Source organism: Pelodiscus sinensis, chromosome 10 (genome assembly GCF_052426305.1).
Source record: "Pelodiscus sinensis isolate ZL-2025 chromosome 10, ASM5242630v1, whole genome shotgun sequence".
Lineage (NCBI taxonomy): Eukaryota > Metazoa > Chordata > Testudines > Trionychidae > Pelodiscus > Pelodiscus sinensis.
Window position 1 is genome coordinate 902,413 of NC_143061.1, and position 16,560 is coordinate 918,972.

The window sequence follows — 16,560 nt, forward strand, 5'->3', positions numbered from 1 at the left end:
TCTGATAGCTTTCTTTGGTAGTCTATTTGATAGGATAAAGAGTCTTGTGGATAAGGGAGAAGAGATGGACGTGGTATATCTAGACTTAAGTAAGGCATTTGATACAGTCTTGCATGATCTTCTTATCAATAAACTAGGGAAATTCAACCTAGATGGGGCTACTCTAAGGTGGGTGCATAACTGGCTGGATAACCATTCTCAGAGAGTTGTTATTAATGGTTTACAATCTTGCTGGAAGGGCAGAACAAATGGGGTTCCACAGGGGTCTGTTTTGGGACTGGTTCTGTTCAATATGGGTATGTCTACACTACCCTCCTAGTTCGGACTAGGATTCCTATTCTGAACTACCTAGTTTGAGCCCCGTGTAGCCACGCTGCACGGGGTTCGAACAAGCGGGGTTTTAAAAATGGCGGCTCCCCACTAATGCAAATGAAGCCCGGGAAATTCAAATCCTGGGCTTCATTTGCAAGTGCGGTATGCCTACATTACCCTCCTACTGCGAACTAGCGGGGTAGTGTAGACATACCCTATCTTCATCAACTATTTAGATATCGGCATAGAGAGCACGCTTATTAAGTTTGCAAATGATACCAAGCTGGGAGGGGTTGCAAGTGCTTTGGAGGACAGGGTCATAATTCAAACTGATCTGGACAAACTGGAGAAATGATTTGAGGTAAATAGGTTGAAGTTTAATAATGACACAGGCAAAGTGCTCCACTTACGGTATGTCTACACTACCACCCTAGTTCGAACTAGGGTGGTAGTGTAGACATACCCTTAGAAAGGAACAATACGTGTCACCCATACAGAATGGGAAGTGACTGTCTAGGAAGGCGTCCTGTAGAAAGGGATCTAGGTATCACAGTGGACCACAAGCAAAATATGTGTCAGCAGTGTGATGCTGCTGCAAAGAAAGGAAACATGATTCTGGGATGCATTAACAGGTGTGTGGTGAGCAAGACACGAGAAGTCATTCTTCCGCTCTACTCTGCGCTGGTTAGGCCTCAGTTGGAGGATTGTGTCCAGTTCTGGGCACCGCATTTCAAGAAAGATGTGGAGAAATTGGAGAGGGTCCAGAGAAGAGCAACAAGAATGATTAAAGGTTTAGAGAACATGAGCTAAGAGGGAAGACTGAAAGAATTGGGCTTGTTTAGTTTGGAAAAGAGAAAACTGAGCGGGGACGTGATAGTGGGTTTCAAGTATCTAAAAGGGTGTCACAGGCAGAAGGGGGAAAATGGTTCTCCGTGGCCTCTGAGGACAGGACAAGAAGCAAAGGGCTTAAACTGCAGCAAGGGAGGTTTAGGTTGGACATTAGGAAAAAGTTCCTAACTGTCAGGGTGGTTAAACACTGGAATAAATTGCCCAGGGAGGTTGTGGAATCCCCATCCCTGGAGATATTTAAGGGCAGGTTGGACAGACACTGTCAGGGATGGTTTAGATCAGTGGTTCCTAAACTTTTCGGCATCATGCCCCCTTTTTGATTTTTTAGAAACCCTCATGCCCCCCCCAAAATAGCAAAACTTGGGGTGGGATTGATGGGGGTGGATGTGGCTGGGTCACCTCGCGCCCCCCCCAGAATTTCTTCACGCCCCCCCCCCGGGGGACACGGCCCCCAGTTTGGGAACCCATGGTCTAGATGGTGCCATGAGGGCAGGGGACAGGACTCGATGACTCTTGAGGTCCCTTCCCCGTTCTAGTGTCCTGTGATTCTAGGATTCTACGACTCTATGAAATGGAGCCATATTCACCCCTTTCCCTACAGACAACAGGGGCCCCAGGGCCAGGCTTGAGTGGTATGGATCTGTATTGCCTGGCCCTGGAGGCCAGGACCCCAGGGTCTTGTCCCCGCCCCCGTCATGGAGAGGGAGAGAAGCAGCACACGGGGACGCTGCTGTCGTTCTTGGCCAGCAGGACAGGCAGTGGTCTCAGCACCAGCAGCAGTTACTCCAGTGTCCAGGCGTGCCTGAGGCCACACGCTGGCCCTGCTCTCCGGTCTCTGGCTGGGCTGGAGCAGCCCCACCTGCGGGAGCGCGGCCGGGGCCCTGCCACAGAGGCACACGTCCCGTGGTTGCCTCGGGCGGCGCTGGCAGACACGGGCTCCGCGGTGCTGCACTGAGTGCAGAGTGAAGCCACCCAAGCTGCCTTCCAAACAAACTTGCGTGTCAGGAATCGGGCGTGGCCTGAGCTCCTGTTAAGTAACGATGACCCCGGCATGCTTATAAAGGAAGGGAGGCAGCTCCCCAGCTAGCTGTGCCTCAGAGCCCAGGGCCAGCCACCGCCGAGCGCTTCGCGTCTCCTTGGGAGCTCAGGTACGTTGCCAGACACGTGGGGGAGGGTTCAGTTCGGTCGGAGAGGGGCTGCCACGTCCCGGCCGGGAGGGGTCTGACACTGCTCCAAAGACCGGGGCCAGTCCTGGTATTTACTCCTTAGCAGGACGCCCCGCCGTTCCCCAGCGGGATTTCTTGCTGCTTTCTGCAGCGCCTGAGCTTGTTCTCCAGAGGGAATGGGGCTGGATCTGGCGCTGCTGGGGGCTGCCACCCCGTCCGGAAGCAGTTTCCATCATACGCAGGGTTTGCAGTTCGGTTCATTAGCTCTCACACCCCCACTCCACACACTGGTCCAGCGCCTCTGGGCATCCCTGGTTCTCAGGAGTCCTTGGTGGCTCTCGGGGGCAGGGGAGCGATCCAGCTTGCCTTACAAATGGGGGTGGGATGCTAGAGCTGGCCCGAGGCTGGTTTTAAGTGCAGGAGGCTGAAGAGCCCATGGACGGGGGTCTGCATGTGCGCCCCTGCCCACGAGCCACGCTGCTTTTGTTGGGACGGTCCGGACAGGCCCTGGGCCGGCTGCCTGGCCGGGAACCGTGGGCCGAGAGTTAATGCTTTTCCTCTGTCTGGGTGCCAGTGAGACTCACCCCTGGCAGCGGGGCTCATCTGTTCAAAGGAGCAAAGAGAAATACCTCAGAGCCCACGGCCTGCCGCCCCTGTGGGTGCCCACCCGGGAAGGGAGGACAGAGCCAACAGGAGGGGAAACACCAGAAATGTGGCACTAGACAGCCGCATTCAGCCATGGAGCTCACTGCCCTGGCTCTCTCCCGAGCTCTGCTGCCGCTTGCTTCCATCCTGAACGGCCCAGCCGCAGATAGCAACGCTTCCTCCCTACGTACAGCCCCGCGCAGGCCGAGACTCGCCACAGCCCTCCCCCCCCCGCGCAGGACGAGACTCGCCACAGCCCCCCCCCACGCGCAGGACGAGACTCGCCACAGCCCCCCCCCCACGCACAGGACGAGACTCGCCACAGCCCCCCCCCCCGCGCAGGCCGAGACTCGCCACAGCCCCCCCCCCCACGCGCAGGACGAGACTCGCCACAGCCCCCCCCCACGCGCAGGACGAGACTCGCCACAGCCCCCCCCCACGCGCAGGACGAGACTCGCCACAGCCCCTCGACACCAGCCCCTGCCCCGCAGGACGAGACTCGCCACAGCCCGGCGACACCAGCCCCCCCCCCCGCGCAGGACGAGACTCGCCACAGCCCCCCCCCCCCCACGCGCAGGACGAGACTCGCCACAGCCCCCCCCACGCACAGGACGAGACTCGCCACAGCCCCCCCCCCCACGCGCAGGCCGAGACTCGCCACAGCCCCCCCCCACGCGCAGGACGAGACTCGCCACAGCCCCCCCCACGCACAGGACGAGACTCGCCACAGCCCCCCCCCCCCCCACGCGCAGGCCGAGACTCGCCACAGCCCCCCCACGCGCAGGACGAGACTCGCCACAGCCCCCCCCACGCGCAGGCCGAGACTCGCCACAGCCCCCCCCCACGCGCAGGACGAGACTCGACACAGCCCCCCCCCCGCGCAGGACGAGACTCGCCACAGCCCCCCCCCACGCGCAGGCCGAGACTCGCCACACAGCCCCCCCCCCCCCCCCCGCGCAGGCCGAGACTCGCCACAGCCCCCCCCACGCGCAGGACGAGACTCGCCACAGCCCCCCCCACGCGCAGGACGAGACTCGCCACAGCCCCTCGACACCAGCCCCCCCCCCCCCCACGCGCAGGACGAGACTCGCCACAGCCCCTCGACACCAGCCCCCCCCCCCCCCCCCCCCACGCGCAGGACAAGACTCGCCACAGCCCCTCGACACCAGCCCCCCCCACGCGCAGGACGAGACTCGCCACAGCCCCTCGACACCAGTCACTGATACATCCCCTCCACCCTCCGTGCCTGACCTATACTCTGTTTTATTCCTTTTTAGGTCCAGTTCCCATTTGTGACCACACGTGGCCATGCCAGCGACTGTGGTGCTGCTTTCAGTCCTGTTCGGGCTCCTCCGCACCTCTGAGGGGCAAACGTTTCGCTTGGGGCGATGCCCGGAAGCCCCCGTCCAGGAGAACTTTGATGTTTCCAAGGTGGGAAGAGATCTCAGGTCACGCTGGCTCAAACAAGCAAGGCAAAGAGGGCGGGTAAAGAGCAGCAGCTGAGCAGTGGAGCCACTTTTGTGGGGCTGTAACTCCCTGCGACAGCGTCATGCCTGTGCCCACCCCACACAGGCTGAGTCCAATTGCGCTATCCCGCGCTCTGCTATACTGCTGTTCGGCGGCAGCTCTCAAAGCGCTTTCCCAAGGAGGCAAGGGCCATTATTCCCTTTGGGTAGAGACAAATGGGGAAAGTGAGGCACAAGAGTGCACAGGCTAGTGGCTGAGAATTCAAGTGTCCAGAATGCAGGTCTAGGACTCAGTTCATGCAGCTCTCTGATACAGCCTCTCCTACCACAGAGCTCGGCTTTCTAGATCAAGTCATAGAAAAGTTTTCTGACTCGAGCAGAGTAGGGACAATGTTAATGAATGATCCGCACCGCTCCGCAGCCTGTTGGTCTCACCCATTGAACCCGCATGCAGCTGAGGCCAGTAACTGGGTTTTCTTTTCCAGTATGTGGGGAAATGGTATGAGATCGAAAAGCTGCCTGCGTCCTTTGAGAAGGGAATCTGCATCCAGACCAACTACGCACTGATGGACAATGGGAAGATTAAAGTGCAGAATCAAGAGCTGCGGTAAGTCCCGTTCCCCAGGCCTGTGTTCCTGCTGCAGCCGGGTCCCAGTGAACCTTGAGTTTTCTTGCAGTGAGCAGAGTGTCCCTTGACTTGCTCTCGCTGGCTGATATTGGCTTTTTCCGTATCGGCCGCCACAGCCTCCTCTCACATCCCGAGAGCATCCTGCAAGGAGGAAACTCACCTCCTGGTGCAGTCACTCAGCTGGCAGGACAAGTCAGAGGTAGCACGCGGCCCGGCCGCACCATATCCCGTCCCATATCCCGTCCCAGCGCTTTTACTTGGGTCTCCAGGTTCTGTCTCGTATCCGTTGAGCGTTAGCACGTCTGGCCACGCTGCACAGCGACCAGCGAATAGGAAGAGGTCGATGGACACAGAAAACTGTAAAATACGTCATGCTGAGTATTACTTTCTGCCTGGCCCCCAGCCCTCTCTGGCATAACCCCATGTGTCCTTGCTTGGTTGGAAAGCCAGATGCCAGCACGTCGTATGGGCTGTGCTGGGCAGGCTGGGGGCCAGTCACAGGCTGTCATTCATCCCTGTGCAGAGGCAGCACAAGACCCGTGCACCTCACGGGTGGCTAGGAGGAGCCTCACCAGAGAATCAATTAAGGGCCCACAAATGCAACCAATGCCTCTTGGCCACTTCTCGTGAAGCCGGGATCTGTCTGTCTGTCTCTGCAGGACGCGCGTCCCTCTCAGTAACTGCCATGCCCTGTGTGCCAGGAGCACAGCCCACGTCACGCAGTCGCAAGGAGCACTGTCATTGCATGGCTTGTTTGGTGTGTTTTCCTGGGGGCTGGCGAGCCCACACAGCTCTTGCGACAGGGCTGCGCATTGTTCTGCTGAGCTGTCAATAGTCTCAGCTTTCGCAGGAGTCGCTTGTGAAGGAATGAAGGAAAGTTGCTCTTCACAGTCTCTGGAGGCCTTTGTTGTGCTGCTTGCCACCAAAATCGCAGGCATCCTTTGTGCTCGGCTAATGAGCGGTGCCCGGCGGCTCTGCCCCTAGGTCACTGGGTCTGTGTGGAACTGGTTGTGGTGGGACTGACTGTCTGTGTAACGACTTCCCCCCCTTCGGGACCCTAGCTCAGGGGGGCAGACTACATTCCGTGGGCCACATGTGGCCCATCAGCCATTGGAATCGGGCCCTTAAGCTCCCGGCCACTGGGGCGCAGGTCGGAAGTTTTACCCTGCTCTGCAGGGGCTGTGGCTCCGTGCAGCTCCCAGAAGCACTGGCATGTTCCCCCCAGCTCCTACACATGGGGCAGCCAGGGGGATCCATGCTCTACCCCCCCACGCGCTGCCCCTGCAGCTCCCATTTGCTGGGCTGCACCTGCGGATGGGGGAAATGCACAGAGCTGCCTGGCCATGCCTCCATGTCGGAGCTGGAAGGGGGACATGCTGCTGCTTCTGGGGGCTGCTTAAGGCAGTAAGCACAGCCCAGAGCCTGCTGCACCCCTGAACCCCCCTTCCCCTCCCTCTCTCTAAACCCCTCAGCTCCAGCACACAGCCCAAGCCTCTCAGAGCCCTCCCCTCCTCCCACACTGCAGCCCTCATTTCATGAGCATCCGTGGCCCTTCCTCCATATACTTTCCATCCCCTGGTGGGATCCTCGGGCCAGTTTGTTCGCCACCCCGGGCTCCTGTGCAGACAGCCCGGCCGCAGTGGTGGCTGGAGGGGACTCCCACGAGAGAGAGCCAGGACTGTTTTGCTGCGTTCTTAGCGCTCACACACACTTCACCCCCTTCCGGTCCTTCTGCTCTTGGAGGGGCAAGGCAACAGCCCTAGCAGAGAACACAGCGTTGTGTATGCTCAGAGCACTGGGCTGACCTCTTGGCACATGCTACCACAGTCTTCTTTTTACAGATGGGGGAAACGGAAGCAAAGAGGCAAAATGACTTGCCCAAGGCCACAGTGATCAGTGGCAGAACAAGTAGTAGCACTCAGGCTCTCTGGCCTCCTAAGCCCAGACCATGTGACTCTCCTTCCCAGTCCCAGGGTTGGGCAGCTCCTGTTGAGAGGGTTGTTGCTGTTGCGTGGAGGTGTTGGGATGGCAGCTCAGACTGTTTCATTAAACAAATCTTCCTGTGTCAAAGTGGGACGTGCAGTTGGCCTGGGGATAATGTGCTTTAATCTAAGTAGGGCACAGGCAGTTAGACGGGCGTGCACGCTGCACGCCTCTCGAAGCTGGGCAAGCTCTGTGGGTGTCGGGAACTCCTGTCCTTACACAGCAGAGGCCTGAGCCCTGAGTTTTAAGCAGACCTGGGCATGCGCGGGGCTGGCTCTCGTTTCAGAGAGAAAGGAGAAATGGCTGGAAATGGTGTCAGTGAGAGTCCCTGCACAATGTGAGCACCCACAGAGCTGTGCAATTGGACGAGTGACAAACAAGTAACACCTTTCCTTCCCGAAAGCACATCTCCTTCTGATTCTTGGTGGGGGTGTTTGCATTTTGCTGGAGCCAGAGCCCATGGGGCTGGCCATTATACAAATGCCAGAAAGAAGGCAATCTCTGCCCTTCGAGATCTTGCCCTCCTCGCTGGGTATCGGAGAGCTTCCCAGCAGAGTCATAAGCTCCATGGCAAATGTCTGTCACATGGCTGGGTTTTTTCTCTCTTCCTCTCTTGCACGACAGTTGGGGGACTTTCCTTCTTTGCTGTATGAGATACATTGCATGCATGCTGGGCTATGGGTTTATATTTGCAGTACACTGACGCTCAGGGGCTACGTCTCCACTGCAGGCTTTTTGCACAAGAACAGCTGTTCTTGCACAAAAACTTGCAGAGCATCTACACTGCACGTGCGTTCTTGCACAAGTAAATTTACAGTAAAGCGTCAGAAAACAGGGCTTCTTGCACAAGAGTTATTCCTTTCCCCATGAGGAATAAGCCCTCTTGTGCAAAAGCTCTTCCACAAGAAGGCATGTAGAGAGGCAACAGGGGTTTCTTGCGCAAGAGAGCCCTATGGCTAAAATGGCCATCGGAGCTTTCTTGCGCAAGAGAGCGTCCACACTGCCATGGACGCTCTTGCACAAAAGCACATGGCAGTGTGGACACTCTCTTGTGCAAGAACTTTTGCACAAGAACTCTTGCGCAAAACTGTTTTTACACAAGAAGCCTGCAGTGTAGACGTAGCCAGGGTGTGTCTAGACTACAGGGTTTTTTCCAAAAAAGTGGCCTTTTTTCAAAAAAACTTCCCCTGCATCTAGACTGCTGCCGTGTCCTTTCTAAAGTAAATCGAAAGAACGCAGCAGTTTTTTCGACCGTGGAAAACCTTGTTTTACGAGGAATAACGCCTTTTTTCAAAAGCGCTCTTTTGAAAAAAGGTGTTATGTAATGAAAACTGCTTTTTCGAAAGACAGCATCCGGACTGCCTGGGCGCTCTCTTTCGAAATAGCGACTTGCTTTTCCCAAAGTACTGGTTGTCATCTAGACGCTCTTTTTCAAAAGTATCTTTCGAAAGAGGCTTGCAGTCTAGATGTAGCCATAGTACAGCATTACACAAAGCAGGGAAATACATCCAAGAGGCAGCTGGTTGTGCTGGGCTAAGTGGCCCCCTGTTAGGATCCAGTGTGGCAATCCCCAGGCACCTAGATTGCCCTGCATGGCATTGCATCCAGATTGTACTGGTACTGAAAGTCGAAATGTCATCTCACAGTTGCTTCTGTGCTTCTCGGGAAGCTGTTCTCAACTGGAATGCACATTATGTGAGGCTTTGCTCTGGCTGTTAGCCAACTGTGGGTAGAGCACCACCTCGGGAGAGCGGTTACTGGAAATAACTGCATAACTGTGATTCCAAACTTTTAATTTCCAAATCTCTTGTTCTCCACTTAGCTCTGATGGGACAATTCATCAAATTGCGGGGGAGGCTACCCAGGCAGATGACGAGCCAGCCAAGCTGAAAGTCAGATTTTCCCAATGTAAGTGTGTTGTTTAAATGCTCGTTCCCTGCATCTGGCCAAATCCTGCTGCTAGGGCCTTGCTATTGACTTGAGTAGCACCATGAATTCTGCTCAGAGCTGGGTCCTGATTCTGCTTTCACGCTGGTATAGATCAGAGGAGTGTCAGAGTAAACCTGGTTTAAGCGAGAGGAGAGCTAGGCCCACGGGTCAGGATAAATGTTTCTGTGGCCACGGGAAAGCTGAACAATGGTTTTTATTTTAATTGAATTATGTGGCTCGTTTCTTTTCTTGTTATCATGTCATCAAGGCTCCTGCCATCACTGTTCCATGCCTGCTTCTCCCCATTGGCAGTACCGATTTAGAAAGTATTGCTTTTGCCCCCCTTCCCTCTCCTGCTGGCTTGGCAGAGATCTGATGGCTGTTCGAATGTCTCCTGTGTGCATGGAGTGGGGAGGGAGACAGTTCTTATTTACAAAAGGTAATCCGGGAAAGGCCTCATTCTGTGCTGCCCTGCACCACGCCACGTGCACACGGTGTGAACGAGACATGCTCCTGTGCTAGTTGGTACAAGGCAGTGGAGAAACAGGCCTGGATCAGGGAATGAACCCTGTAACCAGGGGCGGATATAGGGCAGGGCGAACGGGGCGATCGTCCCGGGCCCCGCGCTTAAAAAAGCCTCGCGCATGCACCGTGGCACCACCGTGGCAAAGGGGGGGCCCCGCGGAGTTATGCTGCCCGGGGCCCCACAAAACAGTCATCTGCCCCTGCCTGTAACACGTACACCCTGCTGGGCCAAGCCCCGCTCCGTCAGACGACTCACAGCCTGACCTAATTCCAATTCCATTTAAGTCACCAGTCTAATGGAAAGCAGAATCAAGCCTGCCAGCCAGAGCCTCGGGGAATAACGAGGCTTTAGTACAAAACTCTATTGGCTTTCTTGAATCCATCAGGTGTAACATGAAAGCCCTACGTAGTAACTTCCTAAACTTTCATAGGTCACACAGCAAGTCACTAGTAAAACTGGGGAAAGAACCCAGGTGTCTTCTGGTCCCTGCTCTAACTGCTTAACTTAGCCCTGTTGGTTAGTCATGTTTGCTAACGATGTCCCTGCTGTTTTTCTAGTCATGCCATCTGCCCCTTACTGGGTCCTCTCCACTGACTATGGAAACTACAGTGTGGTGTATTCCTGCACTAATTTTATCTCGTTCTTCCACGTTGAGTATGCCTGGATTCTGTCAAGAACTCGCCAGCTGCAGCCAGAAACTGTGGAACGTCTGAAGGGCCTTCTCCGCTCCTACAATATTAACACTGAGACAATGAAGCCAGCTGTTCAAATGAACTGTCCTCCTGAGAAGTAGCTTCTACTGTTTAAGAGAACAAGACCAGGCTAGTTCTGAACACTTTTGCTTTCTTAGTGTTGGTTTCTTAATTGAGAATAACAAGCCCTGTTGCTAATGCTAGATTGTAAACCCTGCCTGTAATTCCTGCAAGTGACAGCAGTTAAGGAATGTCGGTACGCTGTCTGTGCAACCTCTGTCATGTATTTGGAGATGCCTGAGTAAATTCTGTCAACGCTCTTTTGACCCTTCCTGTTATTACAGAGTAAGAGAGGCTTTGGCAAACAGTGAACAGCTGGATGAAGAGGTGAAATCTTTGAGGCTGATTCTGAAGTTTTGCAGCCAACACAATTCTCAAGATTGGATGCAGGAGGATGTAGGCTGTAGCATGCAAATATCCCGTAGGGCAGTGGTCACCAGCCAGTCAGTCAGAGTCTACTGGTCGATCTTTGAGCCTCTGACAGGGGATCCTGACTGTTTTAGCCAAGAGGTTATCAAGCCCAGCACTTCAGCTACATCCCCCTCTCCCACAGCCTGCTGCACATAGAGTCCTAGAATCCTAGGGCTGGAAGACACCTCAGGAGGTCATCAAGTCCGGCCCCCTGCCCAAAACAGGTCCAATCCCAACTCAACCATTCCAGCCGGGACTTTGTCAAGCTGGGACTTAGAAACCTCTAGGGATGGAGATTCCACCCCCTCCCTAGGGAACCCAGCCCAGAGCTATGTCAAGCCAGGACTTAAAGCCTCTAGAGATAGAGATTCACCACCTCCCTGCGTAACTCTTCCCAGCGCTTTCTCACCTGCCTAGGGAAATAGTTTTTCCTAATCTCCAACCTAGACCTCCCGCACTGCAGCATGAGCCCATTGCTCCTTGTTCTGCCATCGCCACTGAGAACAGCCTCTCGCCAGCCTCTCTGGAACCCCCCTGCCCTCTGCCTTGGGCTGTGTCTAGACTACATGCCTTTGTCGTCAGAGGCATGTAGATTAGACACGTAGGCAAAGTCAAATGAAGCCATGATTTAAATGATCGCAGCTTCATTTAAATTTACATGGCTGCCGCGCTGAGCCGACAAACAGCTGATCAGCTGTTTGTCCGCTCAGTGCGCTAGTCTGGACGCTCCCCTGCCGACATCAAAGCCCTTTGTCGGCAGCCCCGTTATTCCTCGTGGGATGAGGTTTACCGGAGCTGCCAACAAAGGGCTTTGATGTCGGCAGGGGAGCGTCCAGACTAGCGTGCTGAGCAGACAAACAGCTGATCAGCTGTTTGTTGGCTCAGCGCGGCAGCCATGTAAATTTAAATGAAGCCGCGATCATTTAAATCGCGGCTTCATTTGACTTTGCCAAAACAACAAATCTACATGGCTCCGTCGACGGAGCCATGTAGTTTAGACGTACCCTTGGAGCTGTCCGGGGAGGCGGAGGGAGTGCTGATGTCAAGGTGCCTCCTCTCCCACCCTGTGTCCTATCTCCACAGAGCACAGGGCTTGGGATGGAAGGATTTTCTGTCTGCTTTTGGGAGTGGTGCAGGGCCAGGGCAGGGGTGAGCCTGGCTCTGCCCCACTGCATCGCAGGACTCACCTGAGGTAAGCAGGGCCCAGCTGGAGCCCACATCCCGAAACCCTGCCCCGTCATGAACCTCCTTCTGCACCCCATCCCGCTGCCCCAGCCTGGTGAAGGTGAAGGAGGAGGGAGAGAGGGTGGAGTGAGCGGGAAGGAGGCGAGGCCAGGGGATTTGGGTCTGAGGTAGATCTTGGATTGCATTTACATTCAAAGTGATCTCGTGTTTACAAAGGCTGCAGACCCCACCCTAGGGAAGACTGTGCTCATGGCATCCAGCAGGCTTCTTTCTTCACACTTGTCATGCCTTTTCTTATAGGCCTATTGTCAGCACACTGCTCAGTCAGCTGTCTCTCTAGCAGGACCCTGCTGACATGAGAGAGGTTCTTAGGGGGCCAGGATTTGGAAGCCAATTTTGTCCATTGTTTACACTGGCAGCTCTCCAGTGAGGATTTTGATCTATAATATATATTTGTAGTTGAAGGATGCAATGGCCTTGTCAGCATGGCCGCATGGGCATAAGCTGCTGTGAAAGCTGCAGAACTCTTCAATGATTTCACTGGGTTTGGGTTTGGATCAGACCTTGTATGTCCAAAACACATATTGATACAGACAGCCCAGAGGATTTACACCAATAGGCCATGCCACAACTGTGACGGACCGGGCCGTGTCTGGGCACAGCTGAGGGCGTCTGCTCAGGGCGAATTGCTCTAATCCGGGGTTCCTTACAGCCCCCGACTGGCGACCTTTCCACACAGGCCACAAACCAGTCCCACAGAGCGCTTCAGCTGCCTGCCTGAAGCCTCCCGAGCAAAACCCCTCCGACACCCCAGCAATATCCGTGCCCCAGATGGCCCCGGGCCTATACACAGGTGGGGGGTCCTAGCACCCAATCCCACCTACCCCGAACAAGTTCTGTCCGGTTCCAAGAAACCAGCCACAGATCCCTGGTCAATTTACCCTCTGGACCTTGCCCACAAATCACGCTGGGCCAATCCTTTAGAATCTATATCTAAAGGTTTATTATTACAAGAAAGAAAAGCCTGAGAGTAAGGTTATTAAAGTACAGTACGTTACATGCACCGAATCTCCCAGTTCTCGATGCAGGCTCTAGCAGAGATGTTACAGCTGCTGGTTTAAAAGTTCTTATTGCACATCCTACGATCAGGATGGGTTCACAGGTCTTCCGGGCTCTTCAATCCCTGCAGTGCTGCCTCTGGGATGAAGTGCTGAGCTGAGAACAAAATGGCATCGACCGCATGGCCTCTTTATACCTCCTTCCTGGCCTCTTCTTGTATGCAGCAAGTCACCTGGTCAGAGGCCAATCTCTATGTTCCCTGCTGGCTGCCCTCAGGTGACAAACCCCATTCTTTGGGTGTGTCCATAGCCTATTGAGAGCCATTGTCCCACAGGGCTTCGCTACTCAGCCTGTCCATAGCAATGCTCAACCACATTCACAGAAATATTCAGCTTCCACACAGATTACAGATTCCTACCTACACACATAGACATTATATACTCACATAAACAGTGTACACAGGATCAGAAAACAGCAAGCTCCCATTCAATACCCCACATGGCTCCCTTTTATACCAATTTCTGGGGCCAGTACCCCCACCTAGGGGTGCAGCAGTGAGATGGCTGCTTCCCCCCAATTCGGTAATGTGACAACAACCCCCTCTGAAAATGTGCCCTCTCCTATCTGTAACTAAGGGTATGTCTAGACTACATGTCTCTGTTGCCAGAGGCATGTAGATTAGGCTACCAGACATAGGAAAAAGAAGCGGCGATTTAAATAATCGCTGCTTCATTTAAATTTACATGGCTGCCGCGCTGAGCCGACAAACAGCTACAAACAGCTGATTAGCTGTTTGTCGGCTCAGCGCGATAGTCTGGACATGCGGGTGTCGACATCAAAGGTATTTGTCGACCACCCAGGTAAACCTCATCCCAGGAGCCGGAAAAAAGCGGCAGCCATGTTCATGCAAATGCCGCGGGGGATATTTAAATCCCCTGCGGCATTTGCAATTCCGAAGTGTCTCATTAGCATCCCTTTTACAGAAAAGGGTGCCAATGTAGAGATAGCCCTGGAGTCCCAGCCTACCCCTTGCTCCCAGGGCTCATGAAGCCATACACAAACACCTTGGACAGCAGTAAGGAGCAGTTCCACTACAGGCTGAGCAAGTGCAGAATGGTGGGAGAGTATGCTTTTGGACGTTTAAAGAGATGCTTTCACAGAGTATTGACTAGATTAAAACTCACTTCATCATGTGCTTCAGAACAGAAATAACAGTATCCAAGAGATGCCTATAACAGCAAAAGTAGTTACACATCAATTGTAAGACCTGTGTTAATGAAGCTAATTAAATGGGCTGGATGTGTCCCATTCAAATCTGACTGTCAAAGGCAAGGGAAAGTGGCTTTGTACTGCGTTAACCAGTAATTGTCTTTATTAAAGCCCAGGATAGCAGTATCAAATTTGAAAGGGAACCCCAGTTCAGCAGCCTCACTCTGTAACTGGGTGGGGAAATTCTTTTGCAGCAGGAGGGCTGCTGTTAGGTGTCCAGAGAAGTTAAAAGTTCCCTGCAGTTGCGGGGGCCAGTTCCTGATGCCGGGCTTGCACCCATTTTGCTTTGGCACCACAGTGCAGTTTGCCAGCGTGTGCGGCGGAGGGCACGGCCGGCGCCGGGAATGAGCGCGAGGTGGCAGGTCCTGTGGCAGGGCTGGCGGCGGGCTCCCGCTGAGTAGCTGAGGGGCGGAGTGTGGCGGCTGGGGGACATTTGATGCAGGTGGGGGGGCAGCTCGTTCCGAGGGGGGCAGTGTGTGGTGGGGGGGGGGCAGCTCGTTCCATGGGGGGGGCAGCTGTGTGGGGGGGCGGCTCGTTCCGAGGGGGGGGCAGCTGTGTGGGGGGGCGGCTCGTTCCGAGGGGGGGGCAGCGCGTGGTGGGGGGGGGCAGCTCGTTCCGAGGGGGGGGCAGTGCGTGGTGGGGGGGGCGGCTCGTTCCGAGGGGGGCAGTGCGTGGTGGGGGGGCGGCTCGTTCCGAGGGGGGGGGGGAGTGCGTGGTGGGGGGGGCGGCTCGTTCCGAGGGGGGTGCTTGTGGGGGGGCGGCTCGTTCCGAGGGGGGCAGTGCGTGGTGGGGGGGGGCAGCTCGTTCCGAGGGGGGGGCGTGGTGGGGGGGGGCGGCTCGTTCCGGGTGAGGGGGGGGGGGGCGGGGTATGGGGGGGGAACGCCCCGCCCTCCGAGGCACCGCCCCGGCAGCCGAGGCGAGGCTGGCGCGCGGGCTCGCGCAGAGAACAGCCGCCAATCGGGGCGCGCGGCGCACGCGTGGCCCCGCCCCCCGCCGACTGTGACGGAGCCGGAGCGGCGGCGCGCGCCCTGCTGCGCAGGCCTGGACTGGGCGCATGCGCGCTGGCGGTTGGCGTGCGGCCTGGCGGGGCCGTGAGTGAGCGAAGCGGGGCCTGCGCGAGCGGCCATGGCGGCCCCGGCCCCCTCCACGTCGGGCGCGGCGGGGCGCAGGACCATCAAGGGCATCCTCAAGAACCGCGGCTCCAGCGGCGCCGCCCCCCCGCCGGCACCGCCCCCGCGGCGCCCCAGCCCCGGGCCCGCCGAGGACGAGCAGGGGTGAGCGGGGGGGCCCCGGGCAGAAAGCGCCTCCCCCGCCCCGCGCGGGGCTTAGCCGGGGGGGGCAGTGCCGGGGGGGGCCCCGCGCGGGGCTTAGCCTGGGGGGGCAGTGCCGGGGGGGGCCCCGCGCGGGGCTTAGCCGGGGGGGGCAGTGCCGGGGGGGGCCCCGCGCGGGGCTTAGCCTGGGGGGGGCAGTGCCAGGGGGGGCGGGGGGGGGCCCCGCGCGGGGCTTAGCCTGGGGGGGCAGTTGCGGGGGGGGCCCCCCGCGGGGCTTAGACGGGGGGGGCAGTTGCGGGGGGGGCCCGCGCGGGGCTTAGACGGGGGGGGGGGGCAGTGCCGGGGGGGGCCCCGCGCGGGGCTTAGTCGGGGGGGGCAGTGCGGGGGGGGGGCCCCGCGCGGGGCTTAGCCGGGGGGGGCAGTGTCGGGGGGGGGGCCCCGCGCGGGGCTTAGCCGGGGGGGGCAGTGCCGGGGGGGGGGCCCCGCGCGGGGCTTAGCCGGGGGGGCAGTGCCGGAGGGGGGCCCCGCGCGGGGCTTAGCCGGGGGGGGGGGGGCGGGGGCCGGGGGGGGGGCCCCGCGCGGGGCTTAGCCGGGGGTGGCTGTGCCGGGGGGGGCCCGCGCGTGCGGGAGCGCTGGGCGGGGAGCGAGACTCGGCCGCACGGCGGGGCCTAGCGCGGCGTGTCCGGCTGGGCTCGAGCCGGCAGCATCGTCGCTGCGCGCGGACTCGAGGGGCGTGTCCGCACCGGCACCGCGTGTTCTAGGTCGGTCTCTGTAGCACGCTCCTGCCGTTCGCAGCTGGCTGTGCGGCAAGGCACCGCCTCTCTGTGCACCTGCTAGAGCAGGGACGTCGGAGCTGTTAGCCCTTCGTTTCTGAAATAGCGCATTCCAGTCCTGGACCACACGCAGAAAGGAATTCAGTTGTGCCACAGGAGTGAGCTTGTTCACCGTGGTCTTTGTCTCAAATCATTACATGGTCTTTTAAGTATGCTGGGTCCAAGCTATACATTGCTTTGAAGATGAGGACTGACACCTTGAACTTGATTTAAAATTCAGTAAGAAGCCAGTGGAGAGAGCAGATGACAGGTGTGATGGTATTCTGTGTTGTTGTT

General features: G+C 57.1%; 2 protein-coding genes across 4 annotated transcripts in view; both read left to right on the top strand.

Moving 5' to 3' along the window:
- Positions 1-1,625: 1,625 nt before the first annotated feature.
- APOD (apolipoprotein D) lies at positions 1,626-10,516 on the top strand. Its single transcript, XM_006129835.5, has 5 exons — positions 1,626-2,309; positions 4,250-4,403; positions 4,924-5,045; positions 8,872-8,957; positions 10,062-10,516. The coding sequence occupies exons 2-5, from the start codon at positions 4,281-4,283 to the stop codon at positions 10,295-10,297; spliced, it is 567 nt and encodes a 188-aa protein (XP_006129897.1). The 5' UTR covers positions 1,626-2,309; positions 4,250-4,280; the 3' UTR covers positions 10,298-10,516.
- Positions 10,517-15,208: 4,692 nt separating this feature from the next.
- The window catches only part of PPP1R2 (protein phosphatase 1 regulatory inhibitor subunit 2), a 33,383-nt gene continuing 32,031 nt past the window's right edge, over positions 15,209-16,560 (top strand). The window contains exon 1 of one of the 3 annotated variants that reach the window (XR_012906346.2): positions 15,209-15,454. Coding sequence is in view for 1 of the 3 variants with exons in the window: in XM_075938318.2 (XP_075794433.1) it covers positions 15,306-15,454 (149 nt within the window). In the remaining 2 variants the exon portion in view is untranslated. The remainder of the gene's footprint in view (positions 15,455-16,560) is intronic. The other 2 variants (XR_012906345.2, XM_075938318.2) reach the window with 2 other exon arrangements.